Source organism: Podarcis cretensis (genome assembly GCF_951804945.1).
Source record: "Podarcis cretensis genome assembly, chromosome: 10".
Lineage (NCBI taxonomy): Eukaryota > Metazoa > Chordata > Lepidosauria > Squamata > Lacertidae > Podarcis > Podarcis cretensis.
In genome coordinates, this window is record NC_137179.1 from 31,993,826 (window position 1) to 32,019,984 (window position 26,159).

Genomic DNA, 26,159 nt, shown 5'->3' on the forward strand with positions numbered 1-26,159 from the left:
AAAGTAAACACCCCACTGAGAACATGAGGAGAGGCGTTCTAAGAGTGTGCTTTTGGTTTTTCTCCCCAACGGGTCTACAGCCTGAGTTAAACTTGGTTGCACCCCTTTAGAACTACAACTCCCAGAATCCTGCGCGCTGTGGAGCGAAGGCTGTTTACACGCCGCACGCCTCCCCCTCCGGCTCTTCCGGCGCCGCGTCTTCTCTCTCTGCCGATTGGGCGGCGGCGGCGGGAACGCGAACGATCCCATGCGCTTTGGAGGTGCGCGCGGAGGACGCTGAAGGCGACGCGGCTCCGTAGGGGGAAGGGAGCGCGCGCTGCCCGGCCGCGTCTTGTCTCTGGCGGTGCTGCTTGGCGTCTGCATGGGCAAGAGGAGAGCCATGGAGCGGGAAGGAGGCTCGGTAAGTCGGTCGTGGTGGTTGCTTTGCTCGGTTGGCGGCGAGGCGGCAGTGAGGAAGGGCTCCCACGTTCCTTGCTCTGGTGCCGTAATAACGTCCCACCTGCCCGCCTTCCGCCTATGGCGAGGGGCGGGGAGGGGGTGTTCCATGTGAAAACGGAATACAGTATATTTCCCTCATAGACGGTGCCCCCTTCCCCCTAAAAGGAGCTCGCCCCACAACCCGTGCCTCTCTTTCTCCCACCGCCCTTCTTGCTGGATCCCTGTGTGCAAGGAAAAGCACTTTTCTTTAGTCCTAAACGGTATCAAATAAGCTTCCTTGAAAGTGAACTCGCTTGTCTTTTTCTCTCTTTTACTTTCAAGGACAGTTGCTCCTAGTCTAGATAGCTAGCTAGCTGGATAGATATGGATATTGGAAGCAATTCACGGAATACTTGTTACTTCTTCAGTCAAAAGGTGGTTTTTGTAATGCTGTCTATTTTTTTTTACAAATCAGATTATATATAGTGTATTTTATAAATAAAGTTGATACCCAAGTGTATTTTAGGTTATAGAGGTTATTTTCTAGGCGTTTTATATTTTCTTTATTGGTTATAATTATAAATAATAATAAAAATCTATAGGTTTTCCTTTAGGGAAAATATTTTTTTGATGGGAGCCAAATGTTACTTAAATATACTGTTATTTCTCTTTTTAGAAAACCAACATGTGGGACAAAGCTCATCACCTCCCCAAAATGCATTTTACTCCTGTGCTCTCCTCAGTATGCCTTGTTTCTAGTATCAATGCTATATTTACTTTGTATTGCTGCCCTTGACAAAAAATAAAAATAAACTGAAATTTCTGAGTGTTGAAAGTGTTGGTCCCCCCCCCCCCAATTGAATCCATGCGACTGATGCTCCCAACTATGTTATTATGTGAATGATCCTGCACACATGTAAGTTTCTTTTAAGTATTGAAAGATGTATGTGGGGCAGCACTAGACCTGTTGAAAGCATATTGGCTAATTACCTCCTGGCTTTGCTCTGTGTGCAATTCGCTGCTTCTTGCTTATCAAACAGCTTATTAAATTAGTAACCGGCTGCTATTAAAACTAAATGACAGGTCGTATAGTGAACAGTTAAGTATCAATAGAATAAGAGTAACATCCATCTACTGTTTACAGGTAGGTAGCCGTGTTGGTCTGCCGTAGTTGAAACAAAATAAAAAAATTCCTTCCAGTAGCAGCTTAGAGACCAACTAAGTTTGTTATTGGTATGAGCTTTCGTGTGCATGCATCCAGCTACTGGTATTTGTTTGAGCACCATCATTATAGTTCAGGAGTTGCCAGTTTTGTGCCCATGGCTGGACCGGGATAGGTCTTCCTTGGCCCCCACATGGCCCCATCCTTCCACTGAAATTAGACTGTAGTCAGTAGAATTAGTTTGGGTGTATGCTTTGTTGTATTCTGCCCATGACAGTTTCTCCAGATTGGGCCCAAAGGTTGGTGAGTTCACCAGTCTGTAATCCTGTGCAAATTTAAGAGCAAGTTCCCCTGAACACAGTGGGGCAACTTACAGTTTAAATGTATTGTAGGATCTGATCACACAATAAATGGGAATAAGGGTTGGATTTGCTAATGCAACATTGATTGGAAATTGCTAATTGGTTAGGAGTGTAGAACTGGAGATTCTTGGGATTAATGGAATGCTTTGTGGAAGAGGGTGGAGCTCAGACAGGAATGTAATTTGATATTTATGGTGTGGTGGTTCCAGCGGTAGGGTGCATTATGGCTGGATGAGTAGTCGTACTGTAGAACTTCATGAACCCAGTAGTGGTGGCTTGCTGGGTAAATGGACTTAATCAATACAGCATATTGCTTGATCCCTCACAACAAATATGCAAAAAATAATAATACATGTCCTTCCTGTTGAATAGCTATTTAGTATATAACAGCTATTTGCTGGGGCTTTATATTCATAAGATGTAGCTTAGATTATTTTTTTATTCTCCCATAAACATGCATTGAACATAGGTGGGAAATGTCATGATGGTTATACTTGCAAAAAGTGGTTAAGATTGGACTAATCTGCTTCAAGTAATCTCTACTGGATGTGGCCAGATTTTTGTCACCCCAAATTGTAGTGGGCTACTATGGGTATCTGCCGCCTGCTTGACATTGCAATCTTCTTGAATTAGAAAGAAAAACCAAGGTGGTAGGATGTTTGACTGCACTGGCTTCCTCAGTATGTTGCTAAACTCACAAAGGTGCTTAACATCTCTTTCTGCTTCACTGTTTACCTCATGTCTTTACAGGGCTGGGCTATAGTCATGACCACTTACCCCCAAAGTCTGCTTAACTCACTTGTTTGCTTCGCTGGGGTTCCCCACATACATTTCTGCGGACAGTGTCCTAACATTGCTTGAAACCAGCAAGTAGGAGGGGGAACTAGATGTACAGTTATCTCTGTCTCTTTTTGCCAACTGTGTTTAACATCCTGTCTGCTTTGCCCCTAAATTTCCGATGTGTAGAAGGATTGTACAGGTCAGTGGGTTTAAAAGTGTGTTCTGGCCTTCTGGGCAATTTTAGCAATTCTGGCAATCCTGAAAGGTAACATGTCTGCACTTATGGATTATCTCATATACAGTGGTACCTCAGGTTACATACGCTTCAGGTTACAGATTCTGCTAACCCAGAAATAGTGCTTCAGGTTAAGAACTTTGCTTCAGGATAAGAACAGAAATTGTGCTCCGGTGGCAGCAGGAGGCCCCATTAGCTAAAGTGGTGCTTCAGGTTAAGAACAGTTTCAGGTTAAGAACGGACCTCTGGAACGAATTAAGTATTTAACCTGAGGTACCACTGTAGTACACTGCCTAAGAGAGGAGCAGGTGCAGGACATGTTTCATGTGGTCAGTTGAGTCAGGGTGACGTCTAGGCCCAATGGACCAGGATATAGCTTCCAATGGACTTGAGACAAGCTATTGAGAATTCCCCAGAATCCTCTGCAATATGCAGAAATTCCACAGCAAATGCTCAGGAGTTCTCCGGGGAAGATGCATCAACATAGACAGTATTCCCTGAAAGAGAAAAAATTGGAAAATGCTAGCAAAGTTTGAAGTTATGAAACGTCAAAGACTGAAATGATATACAGTTACCGGTATATCATCCCCCCCCCCATTATTCTAGCTTGATTTTGTGTACTCCTTAGAATGTACATCAGTTTTATTATTTCTTCTTTTTTTTGTGCAATTGTCCACTACTACCACACCTCAAAAAGTCAATCCTAAAATTTTGAGAGTTATCATGACTTCAGGATTAAAGATTTTATAGCACAGGATAAATGAACAGAGATGCATCTTCATGTTGTTATTCATATATATCCCACCTTCCCTAATAAACTTGGCTAGACTTGACTCTGCCTTTTTAGCACCAGTTGAAAACGCTTCCATTCTCCTGGAATTTTAACGGATATTATTTGTTTGTCCAATTAACTTTCTTTTTGTTAAGAACCAAAGAAGATCTCTGCTGGATCAGACCTAAGGCCTGTCTAGCCCAGCATCTGATACTTTGCTTGTCCTTTTCTGCAGCTCTTCCAGTTTACTCTTCCACTTACTGTCTGAAAAATATTTTCACTTGATATTTGATATGTGTTGGTTTTAAATTGTTCTAGGTTGTTGTTGTTGTTGTTAGCTGCTTGGGCTTAAAGGAAACATCACAGTATTTTAAATAAATATGTAATATTTTAAGAGGAGCATATTGAGGGAGTATAGGACCTCATCATTAGTGGAAGTACCGACACCTCCTTGGCTAATAGCCTGCTCAAATGATTCTGCCTCTGATATATGTGAACAAAATGCCTCTTTCCCACCATCATGCCTGTGGGAGTGTTTCAAATATACTCCGGTCTGTTTTGCTGCTAGTTGGAGTCTCCGGCCCATTGCAAGTCCTTGGAGCAGAAGAATGAGGAGCAAGTGGATGATGACTTGGACCTCTTTGGGGGTTATGATAGCTGCCGGCGTTACAGCAGCAGTGAAGAGAGTGGAAGTACCTCCTTGCTGGAAGACTCTAGTGAGAATGAAGCAGCAGATCGAGAAGCTGGGGAACTGCCTACATTGCCTCCACAGGCCCAAAAACCTACCAGCCGATTGCCAGATGAAAGTGGTTCTGAGCCAGGTACTGGTGTTTTGTGGCAAAGGAAGGCTGTAAATGATTGAATACAAAGCAGCTTTATTCTTTCTAGGGTGGGTGGGGGGGTAGAGATAGTTGATGGAATACTCTACATTTAGAGGATGAGCCAAAAAGAAATATAATATCAGCTTTTTAACAGGGAGAGTGTGTGTGATATATTATATCATACAGACATGGTGAGGGAGTATTGCATATATGGAGTATGCCTAGCCATATGGTATTGCATGAAAAAACAGTGGTGTGTAAAGATGGAAGAATTCAGAATTTCACTATCATGCAGTTCTGCCCACTTTTTAAATCTACAGGGGCCTTGCCCCCAAGAAAACAATTTCAAACAAACTATTTTTTTTAAAAAAAAAGTTTGGCTAAAGATTTTGACATACATTTTCCATGAATTCAGTGCAGTTATGGAAACTCGTATGTAGAAATACTGTATGTTATAATTTGAACATTAAATTGTGTTTTAATTTTTACACTTGTTTTTAATGGTAGCTTTAAAACAATGCAGCCTGAAAATATATGTCTTATTAAAAAAACATGAAATTAAACAATTCAATTATTCTATATTGTTTCGCAAGCAAAGCTTCTGCCCAGAAAATTCAAATTTTGTACTCAAAATCCATTTGAGAAATAAACATTTTTTAAAAAAAACGTACAATCTTGATAATTTGTTCTTATCGTATTCCTGATGTTAAGCTTCCTTAGTAAGGAGGTTTGTGTTGAGAGGAGACGTGTGGAGGGCCAGACTTGTACATTTGGGGTAGTGTGTCTGAAAATCATGAAACAGGACCAGTGCAGCTCCCACAAGGTGGGTTATATGTACACAGCTGAGTGTACCAGACCATATCTAGCAATTCCTCATGATGAGCTACAAAGCTTTCTTGAAAATTGTGGAATGGTGATATCACAATGGAGCTAGATACAGTTGGGGTTACCAACATGGCGCCCAAGGGTGCAGTGGTGCCTCCTGCTCTCTGCTCCCTTCATCATGAGGTGGCTTAGATGCTTTCCGGTTTCCCCCTTGAAAAGTACATAGAAGCAAAGGAGGAAGTTGAAAGAATGACAATCTTTTTCGCTTTCTGTTTCTACTCTGTGTGCTTTTCAAGGCTCAGGTTGACAAATGAGAAGCTGAACAGAAAGTAGAGTGGCCTACATAAACATAAAATCCCTTATCATTTCCCTAAAATATCTGTTATTCAAATGAAGTTGTGAAAGGATACGATAAATAAAACTAAATAAATAACTCAGCAGAGGGGGAGTTGTGGGAAGTCCAGAGGAGGGGAGGGAGAATAATTGTAAATAACATGATGAATGAGATTTGTATCATTAATTGTTATAAAATTCAATAAATATTTAAAAGAATTAGAAAGTAGAGTGACCAAGTGGGTAGGAAGGAAGGGGAAGTGAGCTATGGGACTGTGCATGTATGAAAACGGAATGGCCAGGAGAGAAAGTGGGGTGCCCCAGGAGAGAGAGAAGATGGTGGCAGAAAGAGAGAGAAAGAGGGGGGGAGAGAGAATGTGTGTGCGTGCGCGTGCACACGCATATACCCAGAGGACCCAAAAGCTAGCCATCCTTTGTGTCCAAAATGGGAGGGTGGAGTAGAGGCTCTTTCCAATCCATTAGGTCACAGCTTTTGTGGTGGAATTTAAGTTATCAAATTCTGGCTTCAAGACAAAATTCTGCAATCAGGAGTCTATCTACATTGTAACATATTTCCTGTGTTGGAGCACTGCCATACAGAGGTGCTTTTGGGCAGCCTCATAGGGTGTGCTTGTGTGATGTTTGGGTCAACCCATGCAATTGCTGTTGGAGGTACAGGTTCCCTCTTGAGTGCCATGTCCCCAGCTAATGGAAATAGTTTATCTCTCTGCTTTATACTCAATACTATGCAATGCAATGCAGTTCTGTCAGCTTTGTGCTTTTTATCCAACTTGGTTGATGTTCCTAGTGGCCAGTGCAATAACTGGCACTCTCTAACTCCTTCAGGTGTCTCTCTTTGGGATCCTAAAGCACACTATGGGCTCTGCTCTCTCCTTCTGATCTGCTAGTTGAAATGCCAGGACAAGAGCAGTTTGTATCAGTAGCAACAAATGACCCTTTACTTCCCCCTTTGTTGCTACCTGCCCTTCTTAAATGCCAGTTGGCTCTAGGATTCCCCCTAGGTTCACCCCTTGTTTTGGGGGTGGGTGAGACATAAACAGTTCCTCCTAGCTTGGAGGAGGTGGTGGCCCCCAGTCAACTTAAGTTTAATCATCTCCGTTGGTAGCCTTGGGCTTTTCTGGTGGAACTGAATTGCTTCCTGCTCCTGAGGCCTATTGTATTTGTGCCTCCTCAGCTGTCTGTGAGATGTGTGGGATTGTGGGCACAAAAGATGCCTTCTTCTCCAAGACCAAACGTTTCTGCAGCGTCTCCTGCTCCAGAAGCTACTCTTCAAATTCCAAGAAGGCCAGCATCCTGGCAAGACTGCAGGTGAGCAACGCCCACTTAACGAGGCTGCTGTTTGCTAAACGAGGCATGAAAATAACAGTAAGCAGAGCTGGAGGCCTGCCAGGGATATTCGAAATGCCATTCTCCCATGAAGCAGGGACTTTAGGTGCTAGGAGGCACCTAGCAGACAGCCACACTGGATAACTAATTATTTGGAAGTAGCTTTTGGCAGGGGAGGGGAGAGTTGAGGTTGGAAAAGCCATGCTTTCCCCATAGAATTGCACACCCACATGCACCAGCATATTAAAGATCACTTAGCACAGAACAGTTGCCCTTTAAATGCTGTTTCATATTTGCAAACAGGTTACTGAAGAGGCCCTTTCCAATGCTTGCTTTTGTGGAGTGTGATTTAAAAAACAAATATTGTCATTGATTGTAATGAAAAAAACCTCAGAGTGCTGGTTATTCCAGATTGACTAATCTCTCAAAAACACAGAATCTTGTATAAGTAAGCCTTATTTGGAATCTAATATTGTACAATTAAGAAATTGTGAATATGACACCAGGGGTGGTGTTTTATTTCAAATTTAGAATAAAAAGAGTGTGATCTTTTGCAAGCATTTCCTGTATGAGAGGAGGCACCAGAAGGGAGAAAAAGGACAACCCCACTAGTTGACAGGACACAGCATAGTTCAAAGATAAGAGAGTGAGTTGGAGGAGAAGAAAGAAAATGGAGGATTTTCAAAAGAAAATGAAGGAATCGGGTAGGTTTTAGGAAATAAGTTAGTTCTTTCTGTTCTTGATATCATTTCCTTCTCCATAACTTGGAGTGAGCCTTTCAGGGACAGAGTTCCATATTTTCCAACTGTTAAATCATGTCAACCACTCTGAGCATGTGTATAAAAGGCAAGGGAAAGATTAATAGTTGTTTTTGTCATCGTCTTGTGAAAGTAGCAGAAAGTTCTGCATTGCGTTCCTTTTCCGTTTGAATGGCAAAAAGAATTCTCTGGCACCTTTGGAAAACTGCAAAACATACGGTTGCATGAGCTTTCCTAGGCCAGGAGTAATTTTGTCAGATACATCTGAAGACAGAAGCAACAGTCTTTGAAATATCAGGCCACATCTCTTCAGATACAGATAACAAAGTTACTTCTCATTTAGGAAAGCTACCTGTAAGACGTTTCGCTGCCACAAGACTTTCTTGTACTCATTAAAGCTGCCCTTCTGGTTTGATCCGTTTAACCTGCAAACCCATCACAGGCAGCAAGATTTGTCTGTCCCTTGTGTCACTGGAAGGCTATTGGGAATTAACATCTCCTTATCGTTTTGCTTTGTCACACTTTCACAGGGCAAACCACCTACGAAAAAAGCCAAAGTCTTGCACAAGGCAGCCTGGTCTGCAAAAATCGGGGCTTTTCTTCATACGCAGGGGACAGGGCAACTGGCAGATGGAACGCCAACTGGCCAGGATGGTAAGTGCTGGCAAGTGGGCAGAGGAAGTAAGAGGCTGTTGCTTGCTTCAAACCTCAAGGTGAATAGGAAGTTCATCAGAACCATGCACAAAAGTATTTCTGGTTGAATAGAATATGCCAGCTGAAAGAGAAGAATGAATATATAACCACTATATAAATGTGGATGCAAGGTGAAGGAGTGCCTTCATGGCAGAGAGAGAGAGAGAGATAGAGATGTGCATCCCCTTCCTGTTTTTTGGCGGTGTGTTTCAGACTTGTTGGCCTTGTAAACTAGTCTCTACTTTTGGATAAGTCTAAAAACGTCTGGACTGTTCTGCGCTCTCTATAATAGATCTAGCTATTTTCTCCTTTCTGCTGGATAAAGATGTCTGAGCTCTTCGGAAACTCGCAGTGTCTTACACCAAGAGGATGATGCTCCAATAGAAGATGTCCCCATATCTGTCCTTGTCCTATTGTGGCAAATCTGTTTGCCAACTTTGAACCTTCTGTGTTGAGATGGTCTCTTATGTCCCCTCCCAGCTCTCATCGTTGGCTTTGACTGGGGAGCGTACCTGCAGGACCATGGATGCAAGGCTGTGCCTGTTGGCAGTTTCAAACATGTGAGCACTCCCTACTTTCCATCAAGCCCATATGTGTTGTCTTGCAACAGAACCTAGGCCCCTGATTAGATAAGAAAGGTCCCCAGGAAAGTGCTCGGAGTAGCTTAAATTTTGTTTTAAACAAGAATATCAAATCAATATGACTTTGAATATCCATATTGTAAACTGAGTGCTATGATTTCCAAATGATAAAAAGCTTAATAGTATCCTGCAAATGGGACGTGGGTGGCGCTGTGGGTTAAACCACAGAGCCTAGGGCTTGCCAATCAGAAGGTCGGTGGTTCGAATCCCCACGACGGGGTGAGCTCCCGTTGTTCAGTCCCAGCTCCTGCCAACCTGGCAGTTCGAAAGCACGTCAAAGTGCAAGTAAATAAATAGGTACCACTCCGGCGGGAAGGTAAACGGCGTTTCCGTGTGCTGCTTTGGTTCACCAGAAGCGGCTTAGTCATGCTGGCCACATGTACGTCGGCTCCCTTGGCCAATAAAGCGAGATGAGCGCCGCAACCCCAGAGTCAGCCACGACTGGACCTAATGGTCGGGGTCCCTTTACCTTTATCCTGCAAATGGATCCCAATTAGATTTGGCAATCAGCTTAAAAATATGTGAACAATTAAATTTAGTGTTGCCAGAAAGGGGAGCATTTAAACAAATTGTTAGCTAACATTAAAACTAGTGCAAACTGCTATGACCATAAAATAAGTATAAGCTGTTCTACAATAACGAGAAACCTACACTGTATGATTAACAATGTTCTATTCATGGCTGTGAAGATGAACAGGAGAATGGCCAACTTCAGACTCTCCGTCTAGTGTTGGAGGTAATGCCCCCTTTTCTCCCACAATCACATTTTTACCTAGAAAGGTGCTAGAAAAACGGAAGCTAACAGAGTTAAGGGCACAAAGTTCTTTGTTAAAAGCAATTCCCTCACCTGCTCATTACACGTTTGCACAATATCACATCCATACACACACACACACAGGCAAATATAAATTAATCTGACATTTTGCTATTCTTTCTATGCCTCCCTGTTTTTCTGCTTCAATCTGTTCTCCACTCCATCATCAGGTGCCTCTTTATGATCAATGGGAAGATGTGATAAAAGGGATGAAGGTAGAAGTGTTAAACAGTGATGCCGTGCTCCCCAGTCGTGTGTATTGGATTGCCTCTGTTGTTAAGATTGCAGGTGGGTCTCTTGGGTGGGGATAACAGAAAAGAGTAATTTACTTTCCTTATTGTTATTTGAATGTACATCTGCTTCCACCTGGAGACTTGAGGCAGGCAACATATTTAAAAGGGAATAAAAGCAACACCATTATAAAACATTATGTACAGTACTTACTTTTTAACATTGATATGCAGCTATTCAAGCAGGTTTCAGATCTATTGCGCAAAACATAATTTAATTTGAAAACTTGCATTAAAAGCATTATTGATAAAAGCAGCCCAAGAGAAGTAACAGAACAGAGAATTAGCAACACAGCAATGGAAGGCTCTCTTTTCCTTTTCAAAAGGGGAGGTTTTAGCTTGTCTTTTAAAAAAGCACAGCAGAGAGGAGGCTGCATGCACCTCTTGTGGAAGGGCATTCCAAAGAATTGGGGCTGCAACAGAGAAAGCCCTGCTTATTGTAGAGAATAAGATCACCTCCACAGTAGTTGGAATCTGTACCAAGGTCTTATTAGTAGATCTCAGTTTGCTAGGGAAGTTCATTTAGCAGTGCAAGTGCTAGAGCAGTGATTTCCCAACCTTTTTGGTATGGCGACTCACAAGCCCAAATTTACCTGGCATGGTAGGTGACCCATTGATATATTGTCAAATGAATTTTGGACCTCAGGTCTTTGGCAGCCATCAGTTTCATGCTACATGTTTGCCTATTTTATTACCACTGCTTAAGACAGGTATAGGCAAACTTGGCCCTCCAGATGTTTTGAGACTACATTTCCCATCATCCCTGACCACTGGTCCTGTTAGCTAGGGATGATGGGAGTTGTAGTCCCAAAAAAATCTGGAGGGCCGAGTTTGCCTATGCCTGGCTTAAGACATCCCAGTAAAAATAATAAAGCCTGTGACTCACTTGCAGGTCGTAACCCACAGTTTGGGAGGCATTCTGCTAGAGCACTGGTGGAATAGGCTTCCAGACTTGCCATGCTGTGGTATGTCCCAACCCAGATGTTCTAGATGGGCCTTGAAAGCATTCTTGGTAACAGGGCATAACTATAAAAGATTTGGGGAGCTGAATTAGGACACTAGGCTATCTTTCCAGCTGGCAAAGTTATTCAGGCTGTGGAGCAGCTTCCTAAAACAAGTGGTAGAAGCCCAGTGGTTGGAGGCATTCAGTGGGCCATACACTGAGAACAGAGTTTGTCTTGAAGGAACTTAGTGCTATAGTTATCAGAAAAGGAGGATGACAGTGTTCGAGACGTAGTAAAATGTTCTCTTGTTTTCCTTTTCTGTCTCCAAAAATCAATCCTTGCAGGATACAAGGCACTGTTACGTTATGAAGGCTTTGAGAATGACTCTAGCAGTGACTTTTGGGTCAACTTGGGTACTGTGGACGTTCACCCTATTGGCTGGTGTGCTGTTAACAGCAAAATCCTGGTGCCTCCCCAGTGTAAGTGTCTTTGAGTCTTGCCCAGCTTTGGGGGTTTACAGTGGTGCCCCGCAAGACGAATGCCTCGCAAGACGGAAAACCCGCTAGACGAAAGGGTTTTCCGTTTTTCGAGGCGCTTCGCAAGACGAATTTCCCTATGGGCTTGCTTCGCAAGACGAAAACGTCTTGCGATTTTTTTTGCTCCCCCCCTTTTTCTAAGCCGCTAATAGCCGCTAAGCCGCTAATAGCGCTAATCCGCTAAGCTGCTAATAGGGTTGCTTCACAAGACGAAAAAACCGCAAGACGAAGAGACTCGCGGAACGGATTCTTTTCGTCTTGCGAGGCACCACTGTATTAACTCACAATTTGCATCATTGCCTTTTCTCAAGTTGGATCATGCCCATTAATCCTAAATGCTGCACGTTGGAATACATTGGGAACATTAGCAAAAAGTTATCAAATTGCATGTATGCTTGTAAATTTGAGAGTTCTTACAATATGACAATTTTTGTTTAGGGGCAGAGAAAGCAGAGATGAATGAGAAATGGGTGTATTGATATCGGGGAGCGGGGCTTTCTAGGCCGAATAGTACAACCCCTTGTTCTAGATGACTGTCCCACTAGGATGTGTCATTTTAGGGGGTAAAACTTAATTTTTGCAAAATTCTTCAGAAAGCAGTCTTAAAAATATGTTTTTGAGTGTGAGGAATTCAAATCTGCTATTATTTTCATGATTGGACCACAACAAGCTTGGTAAGTCTACGTCTGATGAAAAACGCATAAACTGCTTTTAAGAAAACCAAAGAATTTAAATTTTACCTTCTGAAAGTGTGAGGTAATGCCTAATAATGATGATGACAATAAAAAATATTAACGTATAATATAACCACAAGTACTTGGCAATCATTTTAAATTACCTCTAGGCAATTTTACACACATTCTATGTACCATGCAAAGCTAAATTATATTACCGTATTTTTCGCTCTATAACACGCACCTGACCATAACACGCACATCGTTTTTAGAGGAGGAAAACAAGGGAAAAAACATTCTGAATGAAACAGTGGATGTATCATTTTTGTGCTTCATGCAGTGGCCACAGACATGTGATCTGATGGTGAATTTGGGCTGACCCAATGCAAAGATCCTGAGGATCCATGTGGATCCATGCTTTGTAACCACGTTTTTGCACCATTGCAGCCCCAGGCAACAGTGGGTACGTGATTTTGGGGGGGCAGGCTGTAGCCATGGACATGCTATGTGATCTGATGGTGAATTTGAGGTGACCCAATGCAAAGATCTTGAGGATCCATGTGGATCCATGCTTTGTAACCACGTTTTTGCACCATTGCAGCCCTGTTTTTGCATCAGATCATTGCTATGTGATCTGATGGTGAATTTGGGTTGACCCAATGCAAAGATCCTGAGGATCCATGTGGATCCGTGCTTTGTAACCACGTTTTAAGTGGGGAGGGAAGGAAAAATATAGAAGGGACAAGGAGCACGAGAGGGGTGTGCGGAGAAGCAGCTGGCTAAGAATGCAGGAGAGGGGTTTAAAGGGGGGGGGGGAGGAAGGCAAAAGTCCACCCACCCACTCAAGCCAGCCCCCTCTCTCTCTCTCATCTGCATGTTTTCCGCTGCCTGCTGAGTCCCCAGACGCAGCAGCAGCAGCACCACCACCGGAGCAGGGACGCTCTGCTTTCCTCTCTACTTGCCTGGAGGGGAGGGGATTTCACTGCTCTTTGTTCCGTCTGAGCAAACAGCAACTGAAACAGAACAGGGTGGGCAGTAAGACCCTGAGGCAAAATGCAGGAAAGCAGCAGCCTCCTCTCCTCCGTGACGGCGCAATATGATTTTTGCCTGATTTTTGCCATGCACTTGGGACAAACGGCTCCAGGGACCACACATTCGCTCTATAACACGCACAGACATTTCCCCTTACTTTTTAGGAAAAAAAATCTGCGTGTTATAGAGGGAAAAATACGGTAATTTAACCAAAATGTCTTTTGAATTACTAAGTCATGTTACAACTTTTTAGCACCCCTCATTTTTGAGAAGTTGGGTGGCCATTTGTCGTGGGTGCTTTTGTTGAAATTCCTGCATTGCGGGGGGTTAGACTAGATGACCGTGAGGATCCCTTCCAACTTTACAATTCTATGATTCTATGACCTTTAAAGCCCTTTATGGCTTAGGACCGCAATGCCTCAAGGACCAGCTCTCCCCATATGAACCAGCCTGGACCCTACAAACTTTTGAGACATTTTATTGTAAAAGCAACTGGTAAATGAAATAAATGATAATAAGTAGTTATTGCAGGTTGGTTAATTTAACTGCTTGTAGTGCAGAACTTTCCCTTGTCAAAATGTAAAGAAATTTACTGTACTTCAAGGTGATCTGGTTTCCATCAAAAATCTAGAACCTGTTCAGGGTGGTAGTATGTTGAGACTTAGATGTTTTGTTGAGAGACTACAATGTTTTGAAGGAGCAAAGCAAGTTGCTGCAGGTAATTTTTGGGGTGAGTGTAAACTGAAAGGAGGCTTTAAGTTTAACCAGAGAAGAAGAAAAATGAGGAAAACCCTGCGTTTCATTCTTCTGCAAGAATGAAAGGCGTGCTAAGTTTATTTTTTAATTATATGAAGATCATTATCCCAAACTTCAACCACATATTTACCGTATTTTTCGCTCCATAGGACGCACTGAACCATAGGAGGGGGAGAACAGGGGAATTTTTTTTTTCTTGTTCTCCCCCTCTAAAACAAGGTGCATTCACCCAAAGCCTCCGGAGCGGAGGCTTCAGGCGGCTACCTTGGAAGCCTGGAGAGCGAGAGGGGTCGGTGCGCACTGACCCCTCTCGCTCTCCAGGCTTCAGTGAAGGCAACTCGAAGCCTCCAGAGCGCGGGGGGGGGAGTTCCTGCTGGGCTCCGGAGGCTTCAGGTTCCTTTCAACCTGCTCTTTGGGGCTGGCGGTGGGGGGGAGCGCTGCTTTCCCCCACCGCCAACCTCAAAGATCTCTGAAGCCTTTGGAGCGCAGCGCGAGGTCCCGCTGTGTTCCAAAGGCTTCAGGGATAGCATTGCGCAGCCATCCCCAAGCTAGCTTGGGAACAGCCTTGCTAGCCTCTGCGGGGCAGCGGGATGAAGGCACCCCGCTGCCCTGCAGAGGCTTTGCGTGCAGCCATCCCCAAGCTAGAACAGCGAGACGCAGCGCTCCGTCTCCCTCTTCTGGCTTTGGGCTTAGCCTCGCAGCCTGCATTCGCTCTATAGGATGCACACACATTTCCCTTAAGTTTTGGAGGGGAAAAAGTGCGTCCTATAGAGCGAAAAATACGGTAATACTGAGGGCAATTTATAGCAGTTAAAAATCACACTTTCATAATAAAACAACAGTACTGTATTGGACACCAATAAAGATACAACCAAGACAGTCATAATGGATAAAAACAAAATTCTCAGATCAAAAGTATTATTTACCTGGGCAATCTTATACCTCTTTGTACAGCCATCCATTCAAAGTACACCGACTGGAAGGGGTACCTCATGAAAAAGCTTGTGGGAGCCAGGACTATCCCTGTGGATTTTCATATAAAGGTGAGGGAAAAAATCTTTCTCCCCCCACCCCCCTGCACACAGAGGAAAGAATCAATGCCTTTCTGCTTATCCATTCTTCCAGTAGCCCAACCTGGTACCCTTACCATGTGTAGAAATACACCACCCATCATCCTTGACCATTGCTCATGCTGGCTGGGGCAAATGTGAATTGTAGTCGAAACATCCAGAGAACACAAAGTCGGAGGCTGCAGTAACCTGTTCAGATTTAATATGGCCTGCAAGCCTCTGTCCGGAAGGCCTGGTGATATTGGTGATAAGGGAAAGACACTTCTACAAGTTCCACACCATACATTTATAGCATTCTTATAGCATTTCAACACTCACAGCTTCCCCCAAAGAATTTTGGGGACTGAGAGGGTGCTGAGAGTTGTTAGGATACTACCCCTCACAGAGCTGCAACTCCCAGAACCCTTAACAAACTACAGTTCCCATGAACCCCTGGGAGAAGTTACTGTTACAGTGATATGACAGTGCTTTAAATGCATAGTGTGAATGTGAATGCAGTGCATTGAAACACACAATGTGTTTCAGGACTGAGCCGTGTCTGGGATAAGCAGCATAGCATAAAGTTGGTAGAATTTTCTTCAGAGTGTTTGGGTTCTGCCCAGTGCATTGTTTGATAGACATGAACAGAATGTGTTAGCTGTAATCTCCCACATTCGTGGCATGATGTCCTTCAGTTTAAAAGACTAAATAAAGAGCAATTAAAACCCTGCTGTTTGGTCTGTTGCCTTCACTAGCTCACCTAAAAACTCAGTTTAGCTGTATTTGCTGCTGGAGGGAGAGGGGCGCCCCCTGCTGGCACACTTTAGAAAGGGATCTTTGGCCGGAAGGGATTTTTCTTCATAATCTGTGCCTCGGAATAGTGAGATGGCGGATTGAGGAAGAGCTTTTGCAATTTTAGCTTCCACATTTAAACAGGCAAACAGGCACGAACCAGTGATACAGGGTTGGAATCACTAAGAAGTGTTGATTAGTCTCTTCAGAATGTTCATTGTGATAGGGTATTTAGTGTTATACTTCATTATGCCTTCTTCTCCCTCCCCCCTTTTACATGGCTGCCTTGGCTAGAGATGGTATATTAGGCTGTTAGGGGCAAGGAGACCTCCTTTTGGGGGGAGACCCAGTGAGTTACTACTTCTATGTGATATCAAGGTTGCAATTATTTGCACCTGTGTTTCTACTGCAATCTGCTGGATCTGCTTTTAATAAATATGGGTAGGATCAGGCAGAAGGTCATTGTTTAATAACAATGCTTTTCATATATTTTTTCCCTCGAGCTTTTTTAAAGTTCAGAGTGCTTCTCATATATTATCTCAGTAAGCTTTACAACAGATAATACCGAATGTTAGGCATGTTCAGAGGAGACCCACTGAAAACAATGGACTTCGGTCCATTTGTTTCAGTAGGTTCACTCTGGGTATGAGTTAGTTGGGTACCCCGCCACCAGTCACATTGTATTTTTTATTATTAAATAATTTTATTAATTTTCAAGAAGCCAGTAGCATTGTAAAGTAGGTCAGTTATACAGTAGTACCTCTGGATACAAACGGGATCTGTTCCGGAGCCCTGTTCGCATCCTGAAGTAAACGCAACCCGCGTCTGCGCGTGCATGGGTCGCAATTCGCTGCTTCCATGCATGCGCATTACTGCGCATGCGCGAGTGGTGAAACCTGGAAGTAACGTGTTCCGTTACTTCCGGGTTACCAAGGAGCGTAACCTGAAAGCGCTCAACCTGAAGCAACTTCAACCCGAGGTATGACTGTATCCACATATGGCAGATTTGTGTAGGGGACATGAGAGTCTGGTTTGCCAGAGTTCATGCCAGAGTTGCGATATTAATAATAATAATAATAATAATAATAATAATAATAATACCCCATCCATCTGGTTGGGCTTCCCCCAGCCACTCTGGGCGGCTTCCAACAAAATATTAAAATACAGTAATGCATCAAACATTAAAAGCTTCCCTAAACAGGGCTGCCTTCAGATGTCTTCCTGGTTTGTAGCTCCACTTCCTGGTTTACAGCACTTCATTGGCTAAATCTGCTTCTGCCAGAGGTGTGGGACATAAGCCCTTAACACAGAATATGAATCCAAGGAAGGTTCTGGAATTTTGACTGAGACTCTCCCCACAACAAAACAGTCCGTGTGGTATTAGGGTACCTTGGGCAAGCCTCTCTCTCTCTCTCTCCCAGCCTAGCCTGCCTCACTGGGTTGTTGTGAGGATAAAGGGAGGAAGAACCATGTATGCTGCCCTGAGCTTCTTGAAGAAAGGGCAGGATACAAATGTAATAAATCAGGTTAGATTGTGGTTTTATTTATCTAAATGCTCTGGGCGACACAACAGTGGCAATGGCAGCATTCACATTTCATGGTAAATAATAGTTAATGGTTTAGTATGAATGCAGAGATGACTTGCTTTACTGATTCATGATCAGGGCCAACAAACCCTGGCCCCTGGCTTAATACTGCATTGGAACTGGGGATTCAATCAAATGATTCCAGAAGCCAAAATTTATTCAAATGTGTTACTAAACCAAGGCCAATGGTTCATGACTCCCACTCGAGCTAGAGAAGGAGTGAAGTGGGAGCCATGTCTGCATTCATGCTAAACCATTAACTATGGGTGTATGACCTGAGCTACTGAAAGTTTTTGAAAAAAAATCTAATCTGAATGGATGGCCGAATGCTTTTTTGTTGACATGGAAGCATCAGCAATTGGGGTTTTTTTTTAATTCATGCGGCATCCCATGTTTAAGAAGAACTGCAAGGCTGCACTCTAGAGGAGGAAGCGTAAAAGTGCAGAGAGTTGCGCAGTCTCTGTGGTGGAGAGTCGCAGACATGGAAGGCAGCAGAGCATCTCTCTTCTTGTTTACTCAGATGACTGAGAACATGAAATATCCCTTCCGCCAAGGCATGAGACTGGAAGTGGTGGACAAGACCCGTGTTTCTCGGATACGTGTGGCTGTCGTGGACACCGTGATTGGTGGCCGCTTGAGGCTTCTCTATGAAGATGGGGACAGCGTTGATGATTTCTGGTGCCACATGTGGAGCCCCTTAATCCACCCCGTTGGCTGGTCTAGAAGGGTTGGCCATAGCATAAAGAGACCGGGTGAGGATTTACATAGGAGAAAAACTACTCTTCTTCTTGAAGTATATATTTTAACCTTTCAAATTGTTGCAGATATAATGTATTCCTTCCTTTTAATGAGATTGGTTATTTGACGGTTTTTAAGATGATGAGAGTGTTTGAAATGTATGCTGTGGCAAATAAACTATTTTTAAATGGAAGAAGAAGAAGAATTTTCCTTGCCAAAAGATGACCGCTAACTAGCAAATTTGAGATGTCTTGTTTCACTCTTTCTTACTTTCAATATCATTTTATGTCTTTGCTGGAAGAAAAATCTAATGACATGGCACACCACCCTACCTTCCGGAAGATCTACTGCGATGCTGTTCCATATCTCTTCAAGAAGGTGAGAAAGGTTTATGGTCTCTTTCTTTTCTTTGGTCTCCAAGTGAGATGGGATTTGCACCATTTGGGTGATTGGTAGTTTATAGAGCTCTTGAAATCTCTCTCCTGCCTTGCAAGGGACTAGCTGTTGTAGCGCCCAAGGAGCTCAGTGTTGTATGAACCAGTGGGGGGGGGGCTTCTCTGTGGTGGCTCTCCATAGAATCACTTTGCCCTGGAACTGAGACAGGCACCAGTACTGTTGGTGTTTCAGCACCTTCTGAAGTGTCTCTTCCCAGGCTTTTGCTGATGTTTAGTTCTTTATAGTTTAGTTCTGTATATCTGCAGGAGCGTCTCCACCCCCATTGTTCATCCCAGACATTGAGGTCCAGCTCTGAGGGCCTTCTGGTAGTTCCCTCACTGCAAGAAGTGAAGTTACAAGGAACCTGGCAGAGGGTTTCTTGGTAGTGGCACCCACCCTGTGGAATGCCCTCTTGTCAGAGGTCAAGGAAATAAACAACTATCTGACTCTTAGAAGACATCTGAAGGCAGCCTTGTATAGGGAAGTTTTTAATGTTTGGTGTTTTACTGTGGTTTTATAATTTGTTGGAAGTCACCCTGAGTGGCTGGGGCAACCCAGTCAGATGGGCAGCAAATGAATAAAGTATTAGTAGTAGTAGTAGTGAAGGTATTATTGTTAATTTGCCCTCAATTGCTGCTGCATTTTATTTTTCAAAGATTTAACACTGTTTTACTTTGCTTAATGGATTGCTGTCTTTTTTTCTGTTGTGCTTTGAGATGCTCTTTAAAAGACAGCATATGAATAAACAAATTACAATGTTGAGCTATTGGGGATAGGATACAGGACCTGCGTGAGTTGAAAGCAAAACAAGGATGGCTTGCAGCAAAAACATGGGGAAGACTTTCTGTGGTTGGAAAGAGTCATTCCACTATTGAAGGACTAGACCTTGGAGGAAGCTTAAGCAATGGGAGATGTTGTCTTTCCCTTTATCGTGCTTATCCTACTTGGCCTTGCAACCATGCTGTGACGTAGGTCACTGCTGTTCTCGTGTATCAGATAATTAACTGAGAACAAGAGCGCTGCTTCCCCAAGGCCAGCCAGCAAAGCTCTTGTTTTGAACTCCTACGCCCCAATCACCAAGGTCAGTCTTTCTAGTTACCCACACATGTCCCTGCATGTGTTTTATTTCTTTATCACCAACTTCTTTCTCATCCGTAATCTCTTCCAGGTGCGCGCTGTCTACCCAGAAGGTCGCTGGTTTGAGGAAGGCATGAAACTGGAAGCCATTGACCCTTTGAATATGGGCAACATTTGTGTGGCTACTGTCCGTAAGGTATGCCAGTCTGAAAAGAGGGAGCGGCTGCTTCAGCCAAGCACAGCGCTTTCAAGGAATTGGGAGTTAGACTTTGAAGAAAAAGGAACTGCTTTGGGGTTGTTTTTTTACAAGGAAACGATGTATAAATTTTTATGAAATAAAAAATTAAGCCTCTAATTTATATACCTTAAAGCCAACTGATTTGGGCCAGTGGGCAGATTTCAAATTTTGAGAAAACGTTGGAGGCAACAGTCACAAAATAGCGGCTATGTGCTATGAGTCTCCTTTTTTAAAAATCTAGTAATGCTTGTACAGTGTTGATGGGATGTTCAAATCACACACATGTGAGTGCAGATCTTGGTTTTTGAAAGAAAAGCAAGTTATGAATATTTTAGAAATAAATGAGTGAGAAAATTAAGAGGCAAGTATGTTATATTTAGGCACGTAACACCATAGAGTGCTCCAGCTCTTCTCTCTGCTGAGTTTAGAAGCTGCTTTTATGAAATACTTTAGAACAACCTTCAGGTTTGCTTTCTCACCCCTGGCCTGTCTTTCAGGTCCTTTTAGATGGCTATCTCATGATCGGCATTGATGGTTCAGCCTCTGAGGATGGCTCTGATTGGTTCTGCTACCATGCTTCCTTGCACTCCATTTTCCCTGTCAATTTCTGTAAGCAGAACAACATTGAACTGACGCCTCCAAAAGGTGAGGACCCCAAGCTCTCCTCTTTGCTTGCTTCCGTGGCAGATTGAGCTCCTTCCCTGCAAAATAGAATGCTAAGAAAGCCTTGCTTATGTTAGACTATAAGTGTGAAACTGACATACTCTGTTTCTTCTTTGCCATCAAGATGGCGATCTCTGTTGTTGTTCCTGCCCAAGAAAATTGGGAGTTTGGCTGGAATTCAGTTTCTGTCTTGCTATTCTCCTGCATTTGCTCTGAATAGAATGCCTGCCTCTGAATCTTGCCGTTTCCATGCTTCTCTTTTGGGGGCATCGGAGGGCTATACAAAAGCTGGTGTTCGTCCTTTCCTGCCTCTGCACTCCTCTGGAAACAAGAACTACTTGGTTTTCTGAATAGCTATTGCATTGTGTTCTGTCTGAAACGTTGTTTTTGCTTTGCTCCACTGTAGCTGGCATTGGCTGCTTCTTGGCCAAATATGTGCAAGGGGATAGGCAATAACTTGCATGCTTCTCCTGCTCCTTCTGGTTGTGGTGTTTATGAGGGGGGTGTTTCATTCCAGTAACATGCCCCCCCCCAACTTCATACTTCAGGGCATGATGCCAAGACCTTCAATTGGACAAGCTATCTAGAAAAGACCAAGTCAAAGGCTGCACCAGCACATCTGTTCAACGTGGTGAGTACCATGTGGAAGGGCAAGTTCACAAAGGCACCAGCATCACCCCAAACTAGTCGCTCTGTTGTTGAGAATCAAATGGCCTTATGAGAAATGCCATTATATGCAGTGCAGATGCAAGCATACTTATGAAATATTGTGTAAAGTGTTTCCCTGAAGCTACAGAAAATGGCAATCAGATTTATCAAGGGTTGTGAATGGCTTCCCTAAGTGGAAAGGTCCAAGTGTCTGGGATATTTTAGTCTAGATAGGGAAGTAAGGTTCATTTCGTACGTAGAATTTGAATGATCACCCTTGACAGTGTGCTTTGCTAAAGAGAGATCAAGAAGACTGCACTCTGCAGCAGAGTCAAATCTCTCATTTATAACCTTGGCATTGGTACTGCTAACTTAAATGTGTAGGGCTGTCCCCCCCCCCCCCCGGTTTAAATTCCTTCCTTGCCTCATTACAAATATCATTTCTGGACACTCATACTGTCCCTCAACTTAAACTGCTAAGTTTCCCCAGTAGAATTAGCTATTTATTTATTAAAATATTTATTTAATAATAAAAATTTACAGCTCGCTGTGTGTGCGTGTGCGCGCGTGCATACACTTAAAAATTTAAAATCAGAGAGCAGCATGCAGAATTTGGATTTCTGAGAACAAGAACGTTGAGTGCCTTCAATAAATAAATGGAAGGAAGGAAGGAAGCCCTCATGGATGTATATTATTATTTGAGGTTGGGTATATCGTGCTGCTCCTTTTCCCAGGATTGCCCTAACCATGGCTTCAAGATGGGTGCCAAGCTAGAAGCAGTAGACTTGATGGAGCCCAGGCTTATCTGTGTGGCCACTGTGAAGCGAGTGGTACATCGGCTCCTCAGGATACACTTTGATGGTTGGGACAGCGAATATGACCAGTGGGTAGACTGTGAGTCCCCAGATATCTATCCTGTGGGCTGGTGTGAGCTGATAGGCTACCAGCTACAGCCCCCAGTAGCACCAGGTAAGAGAATGTATCTTCTTTTCATCCAGTACCACCAGTTTCACTCAAGGTGTGTTGGTGGCAATCTGACCTATTCCTTCTCTTACGAGAAAGAGGTACCTTCCATCTGACCCGCCCTATGTCTTTATAGCATAGCAAACCTGGACATGTTAAAGGCTGGGAACCAGAGTGGGCAGGTTCAGTAGCTGATGAGGAACTGAAGCTGAAATCAAAACAACAGGAGCTCCCTATTTTGAGGGAGGGAGGATGTTTTCAAGCAGAAATGGCCGTTAAACTGATTCTGCTCTCAATACCGGCTCCATATACATGCAGTTCACTCAGTGAGGACTAGAGCAGCCTTTTGGCTTTGTTCCTCTACCTTTGAATTACCTTACTCTGAGCCACTGACGTTCTTTACAAGATGAAATCATTGTGAGGCCCCAGAAGAAAATGTACAAAGGTAGCAAACTTGGGGGCTTGGGGGAGACTAGACAGAAAACTGTCCTCCTCTGTCTCCTCTACCTTTTTATACAAAGTGTTCTGAGCCTGTCAAACTGGGAACTAATCATGAACCCTCCTGCTTGGAAACCTTGTGCAGCTGTGTCTTTATACTTAGCTGCTGCTTAACATCTCCTGTGTCCTGTGTAGCTTCTGATTGTAGATCTGTTTCCTCGGTGGCAGAGCCTATGTCACCAGTGCCAGTTAAGGAGGTGCCGAAGAAGAAGCGAAAGCCATATGGAAGGAAAAGTGAGTGGCAATTGGAACAACCTTGTCTCTATGATTCATCTTAATAACAAAGCAAATATTGCAAGGTTTGATACTAAGGCATAAGCCTGCTGCAGATAGTATGCTGCCCAGAACTACCAGTGCACATGCAAGGAACATTAAGGTACAGAAGATGGGGGTGGAACACTTGCCTGGACTATCTTCTGTGAGGATGGCATTGCAAAATAGAGTAGCTTGAAATGTGGATGATGGGACTGTCTGACAGGGCGTGAAATGGACTGCCTCATCGTTCGCTTGTGCCTTGTCCCATGCATTCTTGCAAATCACTCTATGCTGTCACTATTGGGATTGGGATTCTCGCTTGGATGGACCACATATATGACTTGGCTCTATGACAGGGATGATGAACCTGTGATTCTTCCAATTTTGTTGCACTACAATTCCCACCATCCCTTTTATCATCCCATTGTCCCTCTGTCACCCAACCTGAGCCTTAAAAAGGAGCATGCCTTTCTTATGATGCCGATAAGGATGGCTTGCTGTGAGGTAACGCCAAATAGGGCCCTTCTCTGTAATACCAAAGATCCTTCTATGAGGAGGTGCCAGGTGCCTGCATCTGGGACCTTGTTTGTGCAGAACATGAGCTATGGCTCTTCAAGAATTGTGGCTACAACAATTGTGTTTGAAACCCTGAACATCTCTTACTAAAAGGGTCTCTGTTAACATGGTGGGAAATAAGCTCTGGCTGAATATCAGATGACTGTAGTGAACTAATTGAACCATAGGCCTGATGGCCAATGCCAACTAAATATACTAAACATATGAGAGCCAGTGTGGTGTACTGGTTAGAGTGCTGAACTAGGATCTAGGAGACCGGGGTTCAAATCCTCACTCAGCCATAAAGCTCACCTTGTAGTTTAAACTAAACAAAAATGGCGATCAGTAGCACTTGTGTCAGTGTTGTAACGGTGTGTTTAGAGAATTGTTAGATTGTTCAGCATCCTGCTAAGTTCACTGAGTGGCCTAACCTATCTCGCGAGATTCCTATGAGTCTTAATTCTAGCTCTCTTTGAAGTAGTCAACCAGTGTCTTGAGTAATTTCAGCTGCACTGAGAGCTCACTTGATTGAATGCTGCTGCCATACAAAAAAACAACAACCCTTCACAACAAGATGTTAATATAAAAAGCAAAACAGTCACAACGGTGGGTTTTCTTATAACTGCCTTTCTTCTGTATACAAAGGGAAGAAGATGACTGCTAAAGCCCGTTCCATCAAGCAAGCAGCAAAGAAGACGGCTGCCCCCGAAATAAAGAAGAAAGCACAGGCTGCCAAGAAAAGGGCTGCCCCTAAAGCAAAGGAGGGCACACAAACTGCAAGCAAGACCTCACTAAAACCAGCTTCTGATGAAAGTAAGTTAAAAGGGGTGTCACTTATTCCTACTTTTCTGCTCTCCCCCCTTCAGTGGGATTGGAGATGGGAAGGTGGTGGTTGTGTAAATTAGCTATTTTCCTGCTCACCATTTCCAGTGCAGAATCTGCTTGCTGTTGTAGGAAACTCCAGTCACAGGTCTCCCAGCCTTGGAACATATGGATGCAATTTACCACGAGCTTTTGCTATTGCTTATTTCTTACATGTGTATGTGCGTGCTCTGAGGCTTGTGTCCTGCGATGTAAATGTAGCCCCTCTCTCTGTTTCTTGCAGTTGTTGCTGTGGAGGTGAAAGAAGAAATTCTTGACGATTCAGCAATGGAACTTGAAGCCCCACCGCTACCAGTACCAATCAGCTGCTTAAAGGATGAAGATATCGACACGGAATCCCCACTGAGTCCTATGCCAGGCGGCTGCTTAAAGGATAAGGATATTGAACCAGAAGCTCCAGCAAGCTCTGTGCTGCTCAGCTGCTTAAAGGATGAAGTCATGGAACCAGAAGCTCCAGCAAGCCCAGTATTGATCAGTTGCTTGAAGGATGAAGATGTAGACTAAAGCTTCATGCGACAAAGTGACTTGATGTTCTTTTGCCACAGTCCTTGAAGAAATCAGGAAAATGCTGGCCTCATTTGCGGGGGCATGGACCACAGTTTATAAAGCTGTCGTTTTTTCATAATTGATGGATCACCTCAAAATAAAAAAGGAAAAGCTCTCAAAACAAATTCCACTTAATTATGTAAAAAGGCAAGCCCACTATGCCTTTCTGACTGGCATGGCAGGAGCCAAGGATAAACTTCTCCATTTCAGATCTCTGTAGGGAGGTGCTTCCAGTCATTCTAAACTTGCATCAATTGAGCCAGAATCTAGATAAGTGCCAATCCAGTAGAGAACCACATCCATTACATGGTACAGTGGTACCTCAGGTTACAGACACTTCAGGTTACAGACTCCGCTAACCCAGAAATAGTACCTCGGGTTAAGAACTTTGCTTCAGGATGAGAACAGAAATTGAGTGGTGTGGCGGCAGCGGGAGGCCCCATTAGCTAAAGTGGTGCTTCAGGTTAAGAACAGTTTTAGGTTAAGAACAGACCTCCAGAACGAATTAAGTTCTTAACCTGAGGTACCACTGTATTGGGAACTGCTCTCCCAAGTTATCTCTGTCTTCCTCTGTGCTACATTGTTTCTTCCTGCCATTTTGGCCACAGAGTCTAAGAAGGCACAGGACACATGAAATCAAATTACATGTGAGCCCAGTACACTTTGGAGCATCACATTTTCCTCTGTGAGGAGTAGGAGTATACACTTGCCCCCCCCCCCTTTGTACTATGAACAGAATGAATCAATTCTTTGACAATAATGAGAGGGGGGAAATGTATTGCAACCCTTTCTGTAAATAAAACTGCATGTGTTTAATTTACCCTTTTTGTTGAATAAACTCAGTCAGAATACCCTGTGTTTGGAGTCTTTTCTGGTCTTTTCTGGTCAAGAAAATATGGGTATCAAGGGCATACAGAAGCAACTTGTGCATTGTCTGCTGGTTCTAAAATACACCTGTCTGCAAGGGGGATTGTTTTGCCTTTTGTCTTCTCAGACAGGTCATCATAACCACAACACCAAAAGTATAATCCTTTTTCACTTT

At 43.5% G+C, this 26,159-nt stretch overlaps 1 protein-coding gene across 2 annotated transcripts; it reads left to right on the forward strand.

Moving 5' to 3' along the window:
* Positions 1 to 272: 272 nt before the first annotated feature.
* On the forward strand, positions 273 to 25,973 carry L3MBTL2 (L3MBTL histone methyl-lysine binding protein 2). 2 transcript variants are annotated; one of them, XM_079994563.1, is made up of 17 exons: positions 273 to 400; positions 4,297 to 4,549; positions 6,903 to 7,036; positions 8,343 to 8,466; positions 8,986 to 9,065; positions 10,131 to 10,248; positions 11,539 to 11,673; positions 15,147 to 15,235; positions 18,140 to 18,371; positions 18,659 to 18,735; positions 19,961 to 20,065; positions 20,605 to 20,752; positions 21,319 to 21,401; positions 22,153 to 22,387; positions 23,015 to 23,113; positions 24,335 to 24,502; positions 24,795 to 25,973. In XM_079994563.1, the coding sequence occupies exons 1-17, from the start codon at positions 362 to 364 to the stop codon at positions 25,073 to 25,075; spliced, it is 2,400 nt and encodes a 799-aa protein (XP_079850689.1). In that variant the 5' UTR covers positions 273 to 361; the 3' UTR covers positions 25,076 to 25,973. The 2 variants fall into 2 exon arrangements, with proteins under 2 accessions (XP_079850689.1, XP_079850690.1); XM_079994564.1 differs by having other exon boundaries at positions 23,048 to 23,113.
* Positions 25,974 to 26,159: the final 186 nt, after the last annotated feature.

Bases quoted from the DNA above. Each gene is read 5' to 3' on its own strand.
- L3MBTL2 (XM_079994563.1), top strand. From the start codon at position 362: ATGGGCAAGAGGAGAGCCATGGAGCGGGAAGGAGGCTCG. The intron at 11,674-15,146 runs GTAAGTGTCTTT...CTCTTTGTACAG, and splicing joins AATCCTGGTGCCTCCCCAGT to CCATCCATTCAAAGTACACC. The intron at 22,388-23,014 runs GTAAGAGAATGT...TGTCCTGTGTAG, and splicing joins ACAGCCCCCAGTAGCACCAG to CTTCTGATTGTAGATCTGTT.